Source organism: Trichosurus vulpecula, chromosome 9 (assembly GCF_011100635.1).
Source record: "Trichosurus vulpecula isolate mTriVul1 chromosome 9, mTriVul1.pri, whole genome shotgun sequence".
In the NCBI taxonomy this organism is placed as follows: domain Eukaryota; kingdom Metazoa; phylum Chordata; class Mammalia; order Diprotodontia; family Phalangeridae; genus Trichosurus; species Trichosurus vulpecula.
In genome coordinates, this window is record NC_050581.1 from 101,395,628 (window position 1) to 101,412,901 (window position 17,274).

General features: G+C 38.2%; 1 protein-coding gene across 4 annotated transcripts in view; it reads left to right on the forward strand.

Annotated features, from left to right (window-relative positions):
• Positions 1 to 749: 749 nt before the first annotated feature.
• Positions 750 to 17,274, forward strand: part of FKTN (fukutin) — a 77,940-nt gene continuing 61,415 nt past the window's right edge. The window contains exons 1-3 of one of the 4 annotated variants that reach the window (XM_036738773.1): positions 1,523 to 1,790; positions 2,536 to 2,614; positions 11,763 to 11,949. In XM_036738773.1, coding sequence (XP_036594668.1) covers positions 11,845 to 11,949 — 105 coding nt within the window. In that variant the 5' untranslated portion in view covers positions 1,523 to 1,790; positions 2,536 to 2,614; positions 11,763 to 11,844. Of the gene's footprint in view, positions 1,791 to 2,535; positions 2,615 to 11,762; positions 11,950 to 17,274 lie in introns of all 4 variants that reach the window. The other 3 variants (XM_036738774.1, XM_036738772.1, XM_036738775.1) reach the window with 3 other exon arrangements.

Here is a 17,274-nt window from a genome sequence, read left to right on the forward strand (position 1 = left end):
AGAGAGGCATAGGAACGGAATGTAGTGGACATTTCCAAACGTGGCCAATATATAGATATGTTTTGTTTAACTGTAATTATTTGTTACTAGGGAGTATTTATGGAAGGTGGGGCAGAGAAGGGAAGGTTGTTGAGAAGTGAGTTATGTTAAAAAAAAACTGAGTCAATTAAAAATTTTAATATGCATATATGATAGACAAATATATACACGTGTATATATGTGTGTACATTTATTTCTGTATCTATTTTTATCTATATCTATTATCTTTATTGATACCCATAGGCCCAAGCCAATTGGTAGCACTTGTATTCCTGACTAATGGAGAAACTCCTGGAAGGTAAGGAGCCTTCTTATTCGGTTTTTTTTTTTAATTCTCCTTTCGAAAACAAATAGTAGGTGTTTAACGGACATTTATTGAATCATTGGGGAGCATCGTTTTGTTTCTTCTTTGCCTCCTGTTCCAGGAGGCTCCGTTTCTCTGACCAGCCCCTTTGCCGTTGTTATCCCTGCCGGGTTTGGGTTGAACTTTGAGATGACCTCGAAGGCCCGCTGGTTCTCATATTTGATCCGACCTCGAGCAAACCCCCACCTCCAACTGAGCAGATTGTGGCTGTGAACATGCAGCCGGGTGGGAACGCCCGGCCCCACGCCGGCCCACCACGTCCACATTTGGACAGCTCCCGAAGCCCTGCAGGATCTTGGTCGGGAGACACAGGCGGGAGGGCGGGGCCTATAGGCCCCGCCTCCTCGGTGTACGACTGCAGTCCTTCCTAACGCAGGCAGCGTGTGCCGTAAAGCAAACCCGCCGCCTTCGCTCTCTCCTGTGCGCTCTGCAGGTAAGCCCGAGACTGGCCACCGACCCGGCGGGCCTTCTGGGCTGTGGCGTCCGTTTTTTTTGCCTTCAGCGCCCCGGTGGGCCTCTGAGGGCGCTTTCCTTTGAGGATCTCCAAGCGCGCGGAGGCGGGGGCAGGATCCCCCCCGACTTAATGCCCCAGGGCAGGCCAGGCCCCCCCAGTCGCTCCTGCAGCCTGCTGTCACGATCGTCCCACATCCCCCGGGCTGGTCCCCTTGTGTCCCTCCCCCCCGTCATCCCTCCCCCCTCCGCCCCTTCTGCTCTTCCACCTCGCCTTTTTAATAGCTCACATTTATCCAGCGCTTGGAGATCCCGACATTCATTCCAGGCCTCTAAGGGGGTGGGGCGGCTATCATCTCTACACCTGAGAAAACAGTTCAGACCATTTACACACACACACACACACCCATTTTGTTTTGTTTTTAATTTTAAAAAATACATTTAAAAACTGTCCAGCCGAGCTCTCTGTCGTCTCTCCGGGGTGCGGCTGTGACCTGGGTCCCGAGGGGAGGTATAAGCTCCGGAAAATGCTCCAGCCCGAAGACCCGGAGGCTAATTCCCGGCCCTAGACTGGCGGCAGGCTGAGGACGGGTCTAGAAACGAGTGAGGCGGCGCCTCACCACGTGATGAACGCTTTCGCCCGGTAGTGACGTAAAGAAAAACATACCCAACGGCCCTCCCTCCCGGGCCGGCTTCCTGCGGCTGCTGCGGGAGCGGAGGCCGCTGTTTGAACCCAACGTCAATATTCATTTTAATGTTGTACGTGTGAGATCCTGCTCCGGCCACTGGCGGGTGGACATAGTGCTGGAGGGGCCGAACCGCGGCACTGACTGTCAATGAGAGCAGAGACTAGGAGGAAGGTGCAGCCAGAGTTAAAGGAGAGGCGCTCGCCTTCAGGGAGTTTTACTGTGGGGGTTGGGGTACAGCGTATTCGTAGGTAAGTAAATACAGATTACATAAAAAATAAATGCACCTCGATGGGGGAGGGGGGCACGTCGTAGCACCTGGGGGAATGGGCAAAGCTCCCTTGATCCAGGTGGTACTTGGAGGGAGCTGTGGATTCTGAGAAATGGCGATGAGAAAGGAGCTCATTCTGGGAACGGAGAAGAGGATGCTGTGTGGGGAACAGCAAGTAAGCCAGCTTGACCGCAGCATCGAGTGAATGAAGGACAGTAACGTGTAATCAGCCTGGAGAGATAGGATAGAGCTAAATTGTCAGGGTCTTTACAGGCTTGGATTTTATCCTAAAGGCAAATTTGGGGGGGGGGCGGGGCTGTCACCAAAGGGTCAAGCAGAGTGATGATATGTGCTAGGCTCTAAAATTTAGCAATATCAGTTTTGCATCTGTCTTAGGCGTTATTCAGCCAAAACCTTGGAACATAAGGGCATGATTAGGTTGCATATGATTTATCCTCAAAGGGAAATAGGTTAAATGAGCTAAGGCCTGTTTTTTGGAGAGTCTTAAGTAAAACAGTATCAAGAAGGTGAATAATTTTTTGGATTTGATGATCTGTTTATTCTTGTGTGAGCTGTTGCTTCTTGACCTGAGTTACATCCCTGTGGGTGGGGACTTAGAAAGTGGAAGCTGCATTTTCTTGCTGAAGGTTTATTTATATGTCTTTGTTGAGTGTTTATATCACTAAAAATGTTTTTAAAATTATTTGCCTCTTTAACTTTTCTAGATTATAGACATGCATTTGGGGCTAGCTTGCACCAGGCCCAAGAAAGCAGCTACCAGTTAGGAGACTGCAGTCAAGCCAGGTGAGAAGTGATGAAGTACTGAACTAAAATGGTTGTGCAGAGAAGAGGATAGATGCAAGACATATTAAGGAAGTAGAATAGACAACTGATTGGGTTTGAGGGATGAAGGATGATTTGAGAATGACTCCTGAACCTGGATGACTGGAAGAATTGTGGTTCCTTTAACAAATTAATTAAATTAAGAAGAAGGGTGAGTTTGGAGGAAAAGAAATGTGGATTCTCATTTGGATATGATAAGTTTGAGGATGCACAACAGGTGATTGGAGATAAGATACTGGAACTGAGGAGGTAGATGAGGGTTGGATATGTACATTTGGGAGTCATCTTCATAGACTTCGAAGTTGAATTCACAAGAACCGAAGAAACTCGAGAGAAAGAGACATTTGACAAGTGGAGAAGGTAGAGGACAAAGCACTGGGGCATACCCACACATACGAATCAGGACATGGATGATGAACCTGCAGAGGAAACCAAGAAGGAATGTTCATCATCCAAGCTAGGAAAAAAAATCCCAAATGGTTAGAGTAGCCAGAAAGAGGTAGGTAGTGGTCAACAATATCAGATATTGCAGAAGAATCAAGAAGTATGAGATCTGAGAGAAAGCTGTTGGTGACAGAGCAGTTTCAGTGAAGTGAAAATAAGCAGGCATATGTTTCAGAGGATGAAGACTCAGATTCTACGTAGTACTTAAGTAGGATTTTCCAGACTTAGGTTAATTTATACTGCAGCCCTTGATGTCATTCCAAGGATGACTCTGGAGAGGTAGGCAAAAATATGGTTCAGGTTTAAGAAATGAAAAATACTAAAAGCTTCATGCTTTCATATCATGAATACTTTCTTTAAGAATATAGTTGGAAGATAATAGGTATGGTGAACACTGAAGAACATAAAAAGTGAATTCTAATGTATTTTAACAGTCATAAATGACTGGTTTCTGCTTTATGAATCAGGGCTTTTTTAATTTAGTCAGATCATTGCCTTGTTAGAGCAAAGTTCTGAAACAATGTTGAAGGTGAGAGAAGAACCAACATTCAGTAGTGGTAGCTCCAAGTTGACATAATCACAGAAGTTATTCATGCTGAAAAGTAGGAAATGGAAAGATAAAAACTACATTGATACTGGTAATGAGACTGCCTACTCTTCTCCCTACCAGTTGTAACAAGCTTTTTGAAAAGGATATCCACTTTCTTACACCAGTTATCTATTATGGACACTAGAGTACATGGACTTTTGCTGGGATATTCTGTCTGTACTCTTCCATCAAGAATCTATTATGGAGCTTGGAAGAGGGGAAGGTATTAATAGGCTCTGTACCTGAACTTTTCCCACCAGAAAATACATTATCATTAAGGAAGATGGTGATGGTATGAACAGCCAAATGAAACCAAGCGTATACCGAGAAAATCTGTGCTGGAGATGATGCAATTTTGAAGGCATTGATCTTGGGAAGAGAGTAATCTAACAGATAATATTAATACTATCCATGATTTTTTCCCAATGAATGAAGGTAATGGGGGGATATAAATAATATAAAAAATGCTGACTTTCTAATTGCAAATCTTTATCTGAATAACCTGCGCACATATCAAGAATATCTGAGGAAAAATGACAAGGGAAAAGGTAGACTTTTGTAAATGATTTTTGATAGCAAACCTCATTTTTATACACGCACAATTGAAGAAAAGTGCTGAGGAAACAGGATCTTGCTATGTTTTTTGCTGATTAAAAAAAACAATTCTTGATAGAAGTCTTCCATAGAAGATTTGTATATTTTGAGCAGGAGGATCCTTTAGAATTCATCTAGTCCAAACTTCATTTTACAGTTGAAGAACTGAGGCCCAAAGGGAAGTTAAGTGATTTGCCCAATGTTATAGAGGCATAAGCAGCAGAGCCAGGATCGGAACTTAGATTTCTTACTTCAATTCTAGCACCCCTTCCATCCTACCATGTTGCTCAGGGACTTCCCTGTTATCTACATAATGCTGAGAAAAAAAAAACCCTAGAGGAAGGCCACTGGCCTGTTGGTGCACTTCCAATGAAAGATTTACAGGATCACGTGGGCAAGAGTTGCACGAGGAGCTGTGGATGGTTGGTTTATAATCTGTACTCTTGGTAGTAGTACCATGGATCCATTAAAGCATTAAACATACATTTAAATTTCTTGGATATGTATGTATTCAATAATTCATTAACAGGGTCTAGCTCTGCTTTTGCTCTTCCTCTGCTTCCATAGTTATCCAGACATAGCAGCAAATTTATGCAGTTATGTGCATCTACTCTCTTAACTCATATGTAATGAAAAGAGCGTTGGATTTGGAATCAGGAGACCTAGGTTCTAGTCCTGTCTAGGATACTTATTGGTTACTGAACTTTTCTGAACCACAGTTTCCTCATCAGATGGGAATGGTGATTCTTGCAGGGGTGTTATAAAGAAAATACTTTGTAAGCAAGTCCTTACTGTCCCATGAACATGCCACACTTGGCTCTGCCTTTGTGCCTTTTCTCTTGAAGATCCTCCACTCTTCCCACTTGGGCCAAATCCTCACTATCCTTCAGAACCTCACCTCTCTCTGAACTGCTGGAACATTTCTAGTTTGTCACACAACCCAGCACTCTGCTATTATTTAAGCCAATATTCCATATATAGTCTGTGTTAATATTATCATTCCAACTAGATGGTAAACTACTTGAGGCCAGGGATCATGTTTTATATTGAGACAGTTGTGGAATAGTAAAAATATCATTTGGAGTCAGTATGCTTGGATTTCAATTTTGCTGCTTCTGACTAGCAAGCACTGTGACAAGTAATAGCAAATTAATAATAATAATAATAATAATAATAATAATAATAGCATTTATATAGTTTGCAAAGCATTTTACAGTGTCTCATTTTATCCTTACCACAACTGTGCCAGGTAGGTGCTGTTATTATCTCTATTTTATAGTTGAGGAAAATAAGGCAAACAGGTTACGCAATTGGCCGAGTGCAACGCAGCTAGTAAGTGTCTGAAATCATATTTGAACCCAGGTCTTCCTGATATAAGGTCCAGGGAAGTAATTTAACCTCTTGCACTCCAGTGTAAATACTTCTGCTTCTTTAGATTATTGTGAGGATCAATGAGCTAATCTGTTTTAAAGCCTGTCCTAAGTTCAAGTCCGTCATAAACATCATAGAAAAAAAGTTGTGATAGTTAAACTTACTGAAAGAATTTTCCTTGGAAACTGATTAGACATGTAGAATGGCTGTCCCACATTTTTATTTGTAACATAAGAAAAGCCATTTTTAGTCTGAGAATTCAAAACACAAGTGATGAGATAATATTCATGCAGTGTATGAGAGTAGGGAATCAATTACAAAGAGTGGGCCTTAAAAGAATTTCTTTTGATAAATTAAATCATTTAAAGTCTTAGTTTTGGTAGAACTTTTATAATAATAATGATAATGTATTTAGGGTTAACCTTGATAATGAATTAAAACTTGTATCATCCTGTCACAAGTATGCCCTTCTCTTGAATGCTAACATTTTTTTTTTAAAAACCAAGATGGTCTGGGTCTAGACCTATAACTACCAGATTTAGAGTCAGAATATTTTGAATTCTAGTTTTGGCTCTGCTTCTTACAGTATGATCTTGGAAAATCTGTTTAACATTTTTGAGCCCTTACCTTCTTCATATCCTTTGGATAACATTTCTCATTATTCTCTGGAAAATGAAGATATTAGGCCTACCTGCCACATAGGATTGTTAAGAGAGTCACTTAGAACTAATAGTGAAATTGGAAATAAGGAAAGATGAAAAAATAACATAAAATAAGGCATCTTTTTAGAGTGGTACTTGGATGTGTTTAAAAAAGACAGTTGATATTGACAGATCAAAATAGGAAGTAGAATGGCCACTACATTTTCAGCTATTATCAATTCCTGTTCTTGGGCAGGGCAGATTTGGTTTAAATCAAATAGATTGAAATTATATTTGAATTATTAGTCAGGCTTTGATTAAGTTGTTTTTTCTGTAAAATTGCATGCAGATGTTTCAGTTTCTTTTTCTTTCTTTCCTTCCTTTTTTTCTTTCCTTCCTTCCTTCCATCTTTCTTTCTTTCATGAAGTTGACTTGCTAGGTGGTGCAGTGGATAGAGCACTGGGCTTGGAGTCAGGAAATATATTCCCTAATTCAAATCTGGCCTCAGACACTCAGTAGCTTTGTGGCCATGGGCAGGTCATTTAACCCTGTTTGCCTTGGTTTCCTCATCTGTAAAATGAGCTGGAGAAGAAAATGGCACATCACTCCAGTATCCTTGCCAGGAACACCTCAAATGGGTTTTCTGAAAACAACTCAACAACAACAGGTTGATTCCATGAATACATCATGCATTCAACCTCTAACAATATTAGATAATAATATACTCTTATTGAAGCTACGATTTAGAATTAACTCATAGGTAATACCATTGATGAAATCTTTCTGAAGACATTAGTCCACAATTTGGATGGAAACTAGGCATATTTTTGATGTGTAATGACATCTTGTATTCTGAACTTGAGTTTGCCTTTTGGCAAGTGTTTTCTTTCATCTTTTTGACAAATAAAAAGAATCCTTGGGTACCTCATCAGACTTGCCTTTTACTATAATCATAATCTTTGTTGTATTGTGCCCTATTTATAAAGTTTTTCTAGAGAGGCCCCATGCATATGTAAATAATCCCGTACAGTTGATGTCTTTAGCATCACTGGGAAATGAAGTGCCACATAAATGAATTTTCCAGATGTCTGAAGAGATCTTTTAAATGCGAAAGCTTTATCTTTATTTTAGTCAATTTGAAGTGTCTATAGTATTCATTTTCTTGCCTTTTTAAAATGATCTTTCACTCTTCTTTCTTAGTCCTGTATAATGTTGTTTGCCTGGTTTCTATCAATTCTATTTATGTTGCATCTCTTAAATCTTTCCCCTCCTATTGCCTTCCAGTGATACAGCCTGAATTTGGGACTTCATTATTATACTCCTGGGTTATTGCAGTGATTTTCTAATTGATCTTCCAGCCTCCAGTTTCTTTGCACTTTCCATGTGCAAAATCTTCCCCTCTCTAACCAAATAAAGTATAAATTTTGTAGCCTGGCATTTGAGGCCTATTGAAATCTCAAATCATCTAATTTGTTTAATCATATTTAACATTAATTCCTGATTTTCTTCTCCCTTCCAAACAAATAAGACCATTCGTCATTCCCATTTATACAATGTAATGTTTTCTTTCCCTTGTTCAAACCATAGCCAATACCCAGAATAGACTTTCTAACCTCCCAACTCCCACTACTCTTCACAATTTTTTTTAACTCTTTTCTTATTTTTGAGGCCTAATTCAGACTCCATCTCTATGAAGTCTTCTTTGATGCCTCTGTTAAATCAATAAGCCTTGTTTTGGGTTTTTTTTTTTTTTAAAGCACTGTCAGGAACTGTGCTAGGTGCTGGAGATACAAACCCCAACTGGAAGTTGTTTCTCCCTCCTTGAATGTTTTATTAAACAGGATTTTGGACTTCTGCTTTGCATTCATTTTCCGACTTTATTAGAGTTATCTGTGTTCATGCCTTATCTCACATTCTAGATTATAAAAGCTCCTTGAGGCTAGGGAGGCAGTGTACTACAGTGGCAAGGACACTAGCTTGGGAGTCACAAGACCCAGATTTCAGTCTTAGCTCTGCTGTGAATTTCCTAACAACCTTGGGCAAGCTGCTTCACCTCTGTGCTCCTGTTAATTATCTATAAGCTTCCTTCTAACTCTCAGAATCTAAGATTTCTTGGTACCGGACTGTAAGCACCATGAGAGGAAAGGAAGAGGGGAACCTATTATCTAAATTTTGCATCTTCTCCTGTACTTAGGACAGTTTTCTTGAATGTAGTAAATGTTAATTGAAGTGAACATTTTCCTTTCACTTAGCATAGGGCCGAATGTATTATAGGTACTCAATAAAAGTTTATTGGACTGAATTGAAGCAAAGCGTATTGAACATAATTTAACCTTTCTTGTTGACTTAGCGTTTTAGCCATCAATTACTGTAGTCTTTTAATACTGACACGTAAATACTTCAATAAATTCATAATCTCATTGACGTGGATGTTTCTTCTAAAAATGCAGATCCTAGCCCATCGAAACCCCACCTTCTGTGTAATCTTGTTTATGTTCTACCATAAATTCCCTACAGAAGATCTACTTAATATGCTACAGGCCTCTTGTTAAATTTTAGGGCAATATTTCAAAACTTTGGCTTCATTTTTGTTACATGACTGGCTTACTTGCTTTTCTGATAATACATTTCCCGTATGATATCCCTTATGCCATGGGCAGCTAGGTAGCCCAGTTGATAAGAGCACTAGGCCTGGAATAAGGAATACCTTTCAAGTATGGCCTCCAATATTTGCTAGCTATATGACCCTGGGCAAGTTACTTAGCCTCTCCCTCCGTTTCATCACATGTAAAATGATATTAATAGCACCTACTCCACAGATTTCTTGCGAGGCTCAAATGAAATAATACTTGTAAAGGGCTTAGCATAGTGCATAGTACATAGTTGGTGCTTAATAAATGCTTGTGGCTCCTACCCCCTTCCCCCATTCCCCGCTTTATTTCCTCCCTTCTTGAGCCTAGGTCTTTTTTGGTAAGATCTCATAACTTACTTACACCCATTGTATATCTCTCCATTGTCTTTTAGGTCACCCATGAAGCAGTTTCCATTAGTACAGTATTCCTTATTCCTCCCTTCCTAGCAGATAAATCTACTTCTTGCAGCTTTTTCCCTTCTAATTGCATGTTTTTAGTCTAATGAAGTCTGTTAGAATTCTGTGTAAATTAAGACTCAGTAAACTCTAAAATAATGGACTTAACCTTTCCTCGTGCCCAATTTTATGATAATTCCTTTGAGTATGGGGTGAGGGCTGGGATACTCAGAGGCTTTTAAAATTACTTCCTGGCTACCATTCCGACCACAGGGTAAATGGGATACTGAGATTATAATTTCTTTAAAGTAATTTTGAAAATTATTTCAGAAGTAGAAGGATTTTTGTAATGGCATTCCTTTTGTCCTGGTGTTTATTTTTTAAAAAAGACAATCCTATTTAGGTTTTAAAAAACTGATTAGGCAATCATTTATTTGTGACCTAAGTCAGGACTGGACAAGATTGGACCTTCTTTGACAGGTTTTTACTGATAGTGATCCTAAACAGTCTTTGAATCTTCATTAGTATGTAGGGTCCTAAGCATACTAAATAATTTGGGGATTGCTCTAGAGACTTGAGTTAGTGTTTGTCTGATCACAATTTTTTGTTAGTGAATTGTTTCAGTTACGTCTGACTTTTTGTAACCCCATTTGATGTTTTCTTGGCAAAGATCCTGAAGTGGTTTGTCATTTCCTTCTCCAGCTCATTTTCTAGATCAGGAAACTGAGGTAGACAGGGTTAAGTGACTCGCTTAGGATCCCACAAAACTAGTAATTGTCTGAAATCAGATTTGAACTCAGGAAGAGGGGTCTTTTCAGGTCTGGCACTTTATCCACTGTGCCAAAGCAGCTCCTAGCTTATTAGCTGATCAGAATGGCCCAACGTTAAATCAGACTTTTGAGCTTGCTTTAATGTAGATCGTCGTCATCATTTTTATAGTACTTTCGAGGTTAGCAAAGCACTTTACAAATATTTCATTTTATCCTCACAACCACCCTGAGAGAGAAACTCTTACTATCCCCATTTTACAGTTAGGGGAACTGAGGCAAGCAGATTAAGTGACTTTTCCAGGGTCATACAACTAGTAAGCATCTGAGTCAAGTCCTTCCGACTCCAAATCCAGTCCTCCATCCACTGCAATGCTTAGCTGCCTCAGGGAAGGAGGGCCAACAGGGTTGTCTCAGGATTTTCAGGACTAGGGATTGTAACCAAGGCTGCTGCCACCACTGAAATACGGATTTTCAGTTCAGCCTTGGGCTCCACCCAGAAGAGAATTACTAGAAATACAGCTAGGGCAAGCTTAATATGAAGAAGAATAGCATTCAACTCTGGAACTATACAAGGATTAGGGAACCTAGGATCAAACCCCGGCTTTATTACTCATACTAGTTTGTGATCGTGGGTAAGTCAGTTTGAATTTTTTTTTTTGTAATTGTAAAGTGGTGATAATAATACTTACACCCTCTGCTTTGGAGGGTTATGTGAGGAAAGTTGTTTTCGTTTTTAAATAAACCTGAAAGTGCCATGTAAATATGAATCATTATGCTTCTGGAAACTGTTTGAGGGTGTTGAATAAGAGGGGATTGCTAAGAGCATATTAAGATGATGTTAGTCTCCTGCCTGTTCTTTCTCTTCACAGGTATATAAATAACAGCTGCTCTGAGCCTCAGTTTCTTCATTTGCCAATAACACATATATGTGTAGCATTTCATAATTTGCTGAGTACCCTAATGAGACTGTAGGCTAAGAATAGGGATTTGACCTATGACTTCTAGGTGGAGAAACTTCTACCAATGCATATAGATAATGTCTCTGCAACTTATAGTTTAAGAGGTGCTTTGAACACCAAGAAGCTAAGTGACAGCAACAAGAATAGAACAATTTATGACTGAAAATTTATGCGTGGCCCCTTCTCTAGTCTAACGTTCTTCCTCATCTCCAGGCACAGTTTTTTTCTTAGCAATATTTTGAGTCAGTGTGGTAAGTGAGGGTCAAGTCAGGAAAATGTTTAATATTAAGAAAATGTTTTGGTGTCACAGGAGGCTAGGGTTAGTCATTGTATTAGACAGTGTTTATAGATGAGGGTATACATCTGGAAGGGAGGTACCCTTTTTCTTCCTGTTCCCTCCAGTTCTTCTTCCCTTTTCTTCCTCTCTGTCATTTTTATTCTACCATCTACGCACCTACTTAGGTAAGCCATCTCTCCACTCTTCCCATCCATAGAAGTTTGAAACCAACTGAAATTCAGCAAAAGGCCGTAGGGAAAATAGAAGCACATGTTGTCCCAGGCAAGGGTATATGTACTTGTAGGGAGGGAGAGGTGTCTGAGGATAGTAGTAATTTCATCACATTTCAGAGACCCTTTCCTTACTGCCAGTTGCTAGTTATTAGAGGCTAAAGATCTCATGTAAATGTACTTTAGATATATTATTTTGTTCACAGAAAGCAAGACTGTCGACTAATAGAAAATGATGAAAAAGACTGAATTATATTTGAATGACAACCCAGTGAACCCTGAAGACAAATGAGTAAAATCAATAAAAACGTGATTTTGGCTCTTTTAACTCTGACAAGTTCAGTATTTCTACTATTTCAGTTATACTACTACAAGCACTATTTATCTCCAAAGGTAACTTTTTTTTTAATTCTTCTTTTCTCTATTGCGATCTGAGAACAGCAAACCTGTTGTCTTTGTAGTATTACAAAATTACCTGTAGTTTAAAACAAATCTTTGTAAAGGTACTTTTAATCAGTTCTTTAATTCTTAGTTGGTTAATACAGGTGTTGAGAGCTGCTACCTGTTAAAAACTTTTAGATGTTGGTTTGGTTTTGCAATATCAAAACAAATGTACTAATAAGTGTCTGGAATTAAATCTGCTGAGCTGTCTGATGTTGACCCTGGGTTCCTCTATTTGAGCGTTTGAGATTCTTTTATAGACATTTCTTTCACTTTAAGTAACTTCATTTAAGAAAATACTGAGTTTACATAATTGATGAGATAGTGAATTTATTTCCATAAGCTAATAAAAAGAATTTTCAGGTTGAAATATATTAGATAGTAGATGGCATCACATGCTGATGAAATGTGATACTGCAGGCTGCTTCTATTAGCTGTCCCAACTCATCAGTAGAAGTTACCTTAGGAAAAGCTTCTATAATTCAGAAGGAAAATCATAAAGTTGGAAAGGTACTGTGGAGTTCTGAGCAGTAAGTATAATTCTTCTGGCATACTTGATAGTCCAGAAAGCTTGCAGATATCTTAATTTATTTCCTACTTAAGAATTTCGATTCAGGCTGTTGGAAGTACTTTTTTCCATTAGACTATATCTTAAATTTTGCTGTAGAAAAATAAAATTTATCTTACAACTAAATTTTCTAAATATATCTGTGACATACCATCTGCTTTGTTTAAAGGGGCCATAGCCATTGTAACTGAAAATATTTTTAATATTGAGGTGTTTTTTAATTATAAATTTACTTTTTTATGGACTTAAATGTCAACAGACATGAACATTTAAGCATATAAAGAACAACACAAAAACAGCACTGTGAAATTCTAATATGTACAGTTTGGGTTTTTAAAGTGTGCGTTAAGTTTAACGTGATAGTAATAAAACTGCCCTTCTTGTTTGTCCCCTTTGGGACTTCCTTTTTTGTATCTTTTTAATGTTTCATTGATACTTTTTTCTGACTTTTCACATCATGGTTACTACCCACCAAATATCTCCCTCCACCCAAAAAAAATTCCTTCTAATAAGTATAGTCAGGCAAAACAAATCCTCACATTAGCCATGTCTGGAAACATGTCTCCTTGTGCCTCTCTAGTTCCTCATCTATCTACATAAAAAAAGTGGGAAGCATCCTTCATTATCAGTCTTCTGAGCTATGAATCATTTTATTGATCAGAATTCTAAGGTTTTTTCAAGGTTATTTAAATTATTATAGTCATATAAGTTGTTCTCTTTGCTCAGTTCGTATCAGTCTTCCTAGGATTCAGATTATCTGAATCTGCAGCATAATAATATTCCATTACATTCACGTACCATATGTAGCAACCCTTTGGAATAACTCCCTGCCAAATTCACGCTCATGGGTTGGATCCCTCAGCAACTGTTCCAGTTTCAAGGTTCTCTTTGGGAGCCTACTCTTAAAACTATAGCCCAGGAGCACCCACTGATGGGTTTACTTTTAGTAGTCAGTCAAAGGCCATAATTCAAAGCAAAGGGTATTTACTAAAATGATGTAGTAAGAATAGTACTGCAAAATATTTCATAAATCTGAGGTATTTCTTTTCTTCTTTCGTTGATGTCCACATGATGCTTCCCCTGGGCACAGTGCCTTTTCTGGATATGTTTTTCTGCACTGCCAGGGCTGATTCTATACCTATTTTCTCTCTGGTGTGATGCTTCTTACCAGGACAGTTGCTCCACTGTGTAAAACACCAATGCTGAAGCAGGGAGAGAAAAGTCCTTTCCTCTTTCCTTTCCCCCTTTGTTGCATTCTGGAAAAGGTATAAGGGATAATTCAAAGAGTGATTCCCTCTCAAACACCCCAAAGGGCCTGGTATGTAAAGGTGGCAGCATATTACAGTGACAACTGGTGCATGAAAAGTGGTATAAAAGATCTAAGGAATGACACATGTTCAGCCCAAGTTCCACAGTGTTATCTACAGAGTATTTAAAAGAATTCAAACAAAGCAACTAGGAGGTTGAGTGCATTCTCTGTGGAGTATTTACTGAAAGATGTAAGCAAGAATTTTGGGAAGGCATGTGGGAAGAATATGGGAAGGTATAAATAAATCACTTCTCATCTGTACTGGTAAGAGTCTGTCACAGTATCAGGAGTGCCTACAGTTAGGAGATCATTAATCCATTAAAATATTAAAGTATTTTCTTGGATAAATGTGAAAAGCATTTATTGATGGGAATTATGGAGAGAGGACACATAATGAAATTAAGATTGCTTAGTATAGTAGGCAAAGAATTACAAGTTAGTCATTTAAGCTCTGTTTCATCAACCTGTTTCATCATCTGTAGAATAGAGATAACATCTTCCTGACAAGGTCTACATGACAGGATCAAATGAGATAATGTACGTAAAATGCTTTACAAATTTTAAAGTCATATATATATATATATGTGAACTATTATTAATTCAGAGAAATATTCAATAGGTAATATATCTGGAAATGCTTTTTAAGACACTTCTCTATTTCAGTGACCTCCTGTGGTATCCCAGCTCTAAGAAATAATCAGTTTTCCCTTCTTTTCCTCTCCTTTCCTAGACTTTTTTGTTTTCAATTTTGTTTTCAGTTTAGGTTTTGGGAAATCATAGGCTTGCCAGGCTTTTTGTTTCGTTTTGTTTTTGTATTAGTATTCAGTCCCAAACCTTCTCTAATTTTGTTAGAATGTAAGCTCCTTTTGAGTTAGGGATTGTTTCTTTCTTTTTTTGTATTTTTGTCCCCAAGCATTAATAAATGCTTTTTGATTGATTTGTTCCCTCACTTACCCTTAACATGGCATTCTTGTCTCTTCCTTTCAAAATGTAAACATCAAGTGGTTACTCTTTATACGTTTTGAATTGTTCGGATTTGTTTATCTGTAAGTTTTTTGGAGGAGGGAGCAGTCTACTACTTTGCATTTCGTAGTCTGGTTTTTTAAACAGAAATGTTTGGAAGTCTTCGATTTTATCAAGTATGTAGAATTTACAGTCTGTTTTTTTTACTCTGTGCTGTATCCTGCTCAGATCATTTTTGTTACTGATGAGTAGCCCATCGTAATTCTGATTGGATTTCCTTGTTAAGTGTTCAGTCTTTTCATGGCTGTTTGTACCACTATTCCCTCAGGTTCACAGCCTCAGCCTCATTCTCAACTCAATAAGAAGCTGGGGAATATATGCCTTGTTTTCCTTATGTTCATAAGTAAAGTTCAAAGACCATCAGACTTCAGCAAATTTCTTTTAGCATCTAAATCTGCTTTACAGATTTCCCTTTAATTTTTACTCCAAAGGTTTCTTCTTTTCCCTTCCACTAGTATTTCACACCATCTCCAGGACTCCATTCTCTATTTTTGTGTCTTCTACATGAAACTACAAATTCGTTTTCTATTTTTTCTCTCTCAATATGCTCATCATGGCTAATGCCTCCTTTCCTATTATATTTACCCTCTTGCCTGGATCCCGCAGACCTGTAAGTCAACTTGGAGATCATCAGGAATCTCTTAACAATACAGAATACAGCAGTAGTACATAAGTAGCATAGAAATAAAAAAGGAATGATTATTTTTCTTCCTGAGATTTAAAAGCCATTTTTGTGCGAGAGTTTTCAGCATATTTTTCTCATCCCATGATCTCCTTAACAGTCTCAATAGTCCCTTTACCCCTCTGATCCTCATTTTCCTCATTTAAAGAATGAAGGGGTTAGTTTAGTTACCCCTAAGGTACCAGCTCTTAACCTTAAGTTCTTGTAACTGGAGAGTTTCTTTTTTTTTCTTTCTTTTTAAATATTTATTTGTTTTTCTATAATTAGATGCAAAAACAGTTTTTTAAAAGTGGTTTTTTTTTTTGTTTTGAGTTCTAGATTCTAACCCTTCCTCCTACCCTCTGTCCTCCCTGAGACAATAGACAATCTGATATGGGTTCTACATGTGCAATCATGTAAAATATATTTCCATATGAATCACTTTGTGCAAGAAAACTTGAAAAACAAAGGAAGAAAAGAAGGAAGGGAAAATAGTAAACCGTGGTCTGTATTCAGATGCCATCCATTCTTTCTCTGGAGTGGAGAGCATTTTTCCTCATGAGTCCTTTGAGATTCTCTTAGATCATTATTGCTGAGAATAGCTAAGTCATTCACAGTCGTTCATCATACAATATTGCTGTTATGTGTACAATGTTTTGCTGGTTCTACTCACTTTACTCTGCATCTCTTCATGTAAGTCTTTAGAGAAATTTCTATTAAGAGATATATTCTGTTAAGCCATTCCCCAGTTGATGGGCATCCCCTCAATTTTCAGTTCTTAGCCACCACAAAAAGAGCTGCTATAAATACCCTTTTACAAATAGGTTGCTTCCCCCTCCTTTTTTAATCTTTTTGGGATACAGATCTAATAATAGTATTGCTGGATCAAAGGGTATGCGCAGTTTTATAGCCTTTTGGGCATAGTTCCCAGAATGGTTGGATCAGTTCATTCACAACTCTACCAACAATGCATTAGTTTCCCAGTTTTCCCACATCCCCTCCAACATTTATCATTTTCCTTTTCTGTCATATTAGCCAATCTGATAGGTGTGAGGTGGTACCTTAGAGTTGTTTTAATATGCATTTCTCTAATCAGTAGTCATTTAAAGCGTTTTTACATGATTGTAGATAACTTTGATTTCTTTGAAAACTGCCTGTTCCTGTTCTTTGACCATTTACCAATTAGAGAATGACTTCTGTTCTTATAAATTTAACTCAGTTCTCTAAATATTTGGAAAATGAGGCCTTTATCAGAGATACGTATTGTAAATTTTTCCCCCTAGTTTTCTGCTTTTTTTCTAATTTTGGCTGCACTGGTTTGTGTAAAACCTTTTTAATTTAATATTATCAAAATTATCCATTTTACATTTCATAATGCTCTCTATCCCTTGTTTGGTCCTAAATTCTTCCCTTATCTATAAATCTGACAGGTAAACTGTTCCTTGCTCTCCTAATTTGCTCATGGTATCCCCTTTTATGTCTAAATCATGTACCCATTTTGACCTTATTTTGGTATAGGGTGTGAGATATTGGTCTATACCTAGTTTCTGCCATACTGTTTTGCAGTTTTTGTCAAATAGTGAGTCCCAATCTTTGGGTTTATCAAACACTAAATTACTGCGGTCTTTTGCTACAATGTACTGTGTAACTAATCTATTCCACTGATCCACCACTCTCTTTCTTAGTGAGTACCAGGTTGTTTTGATGATTACTGTT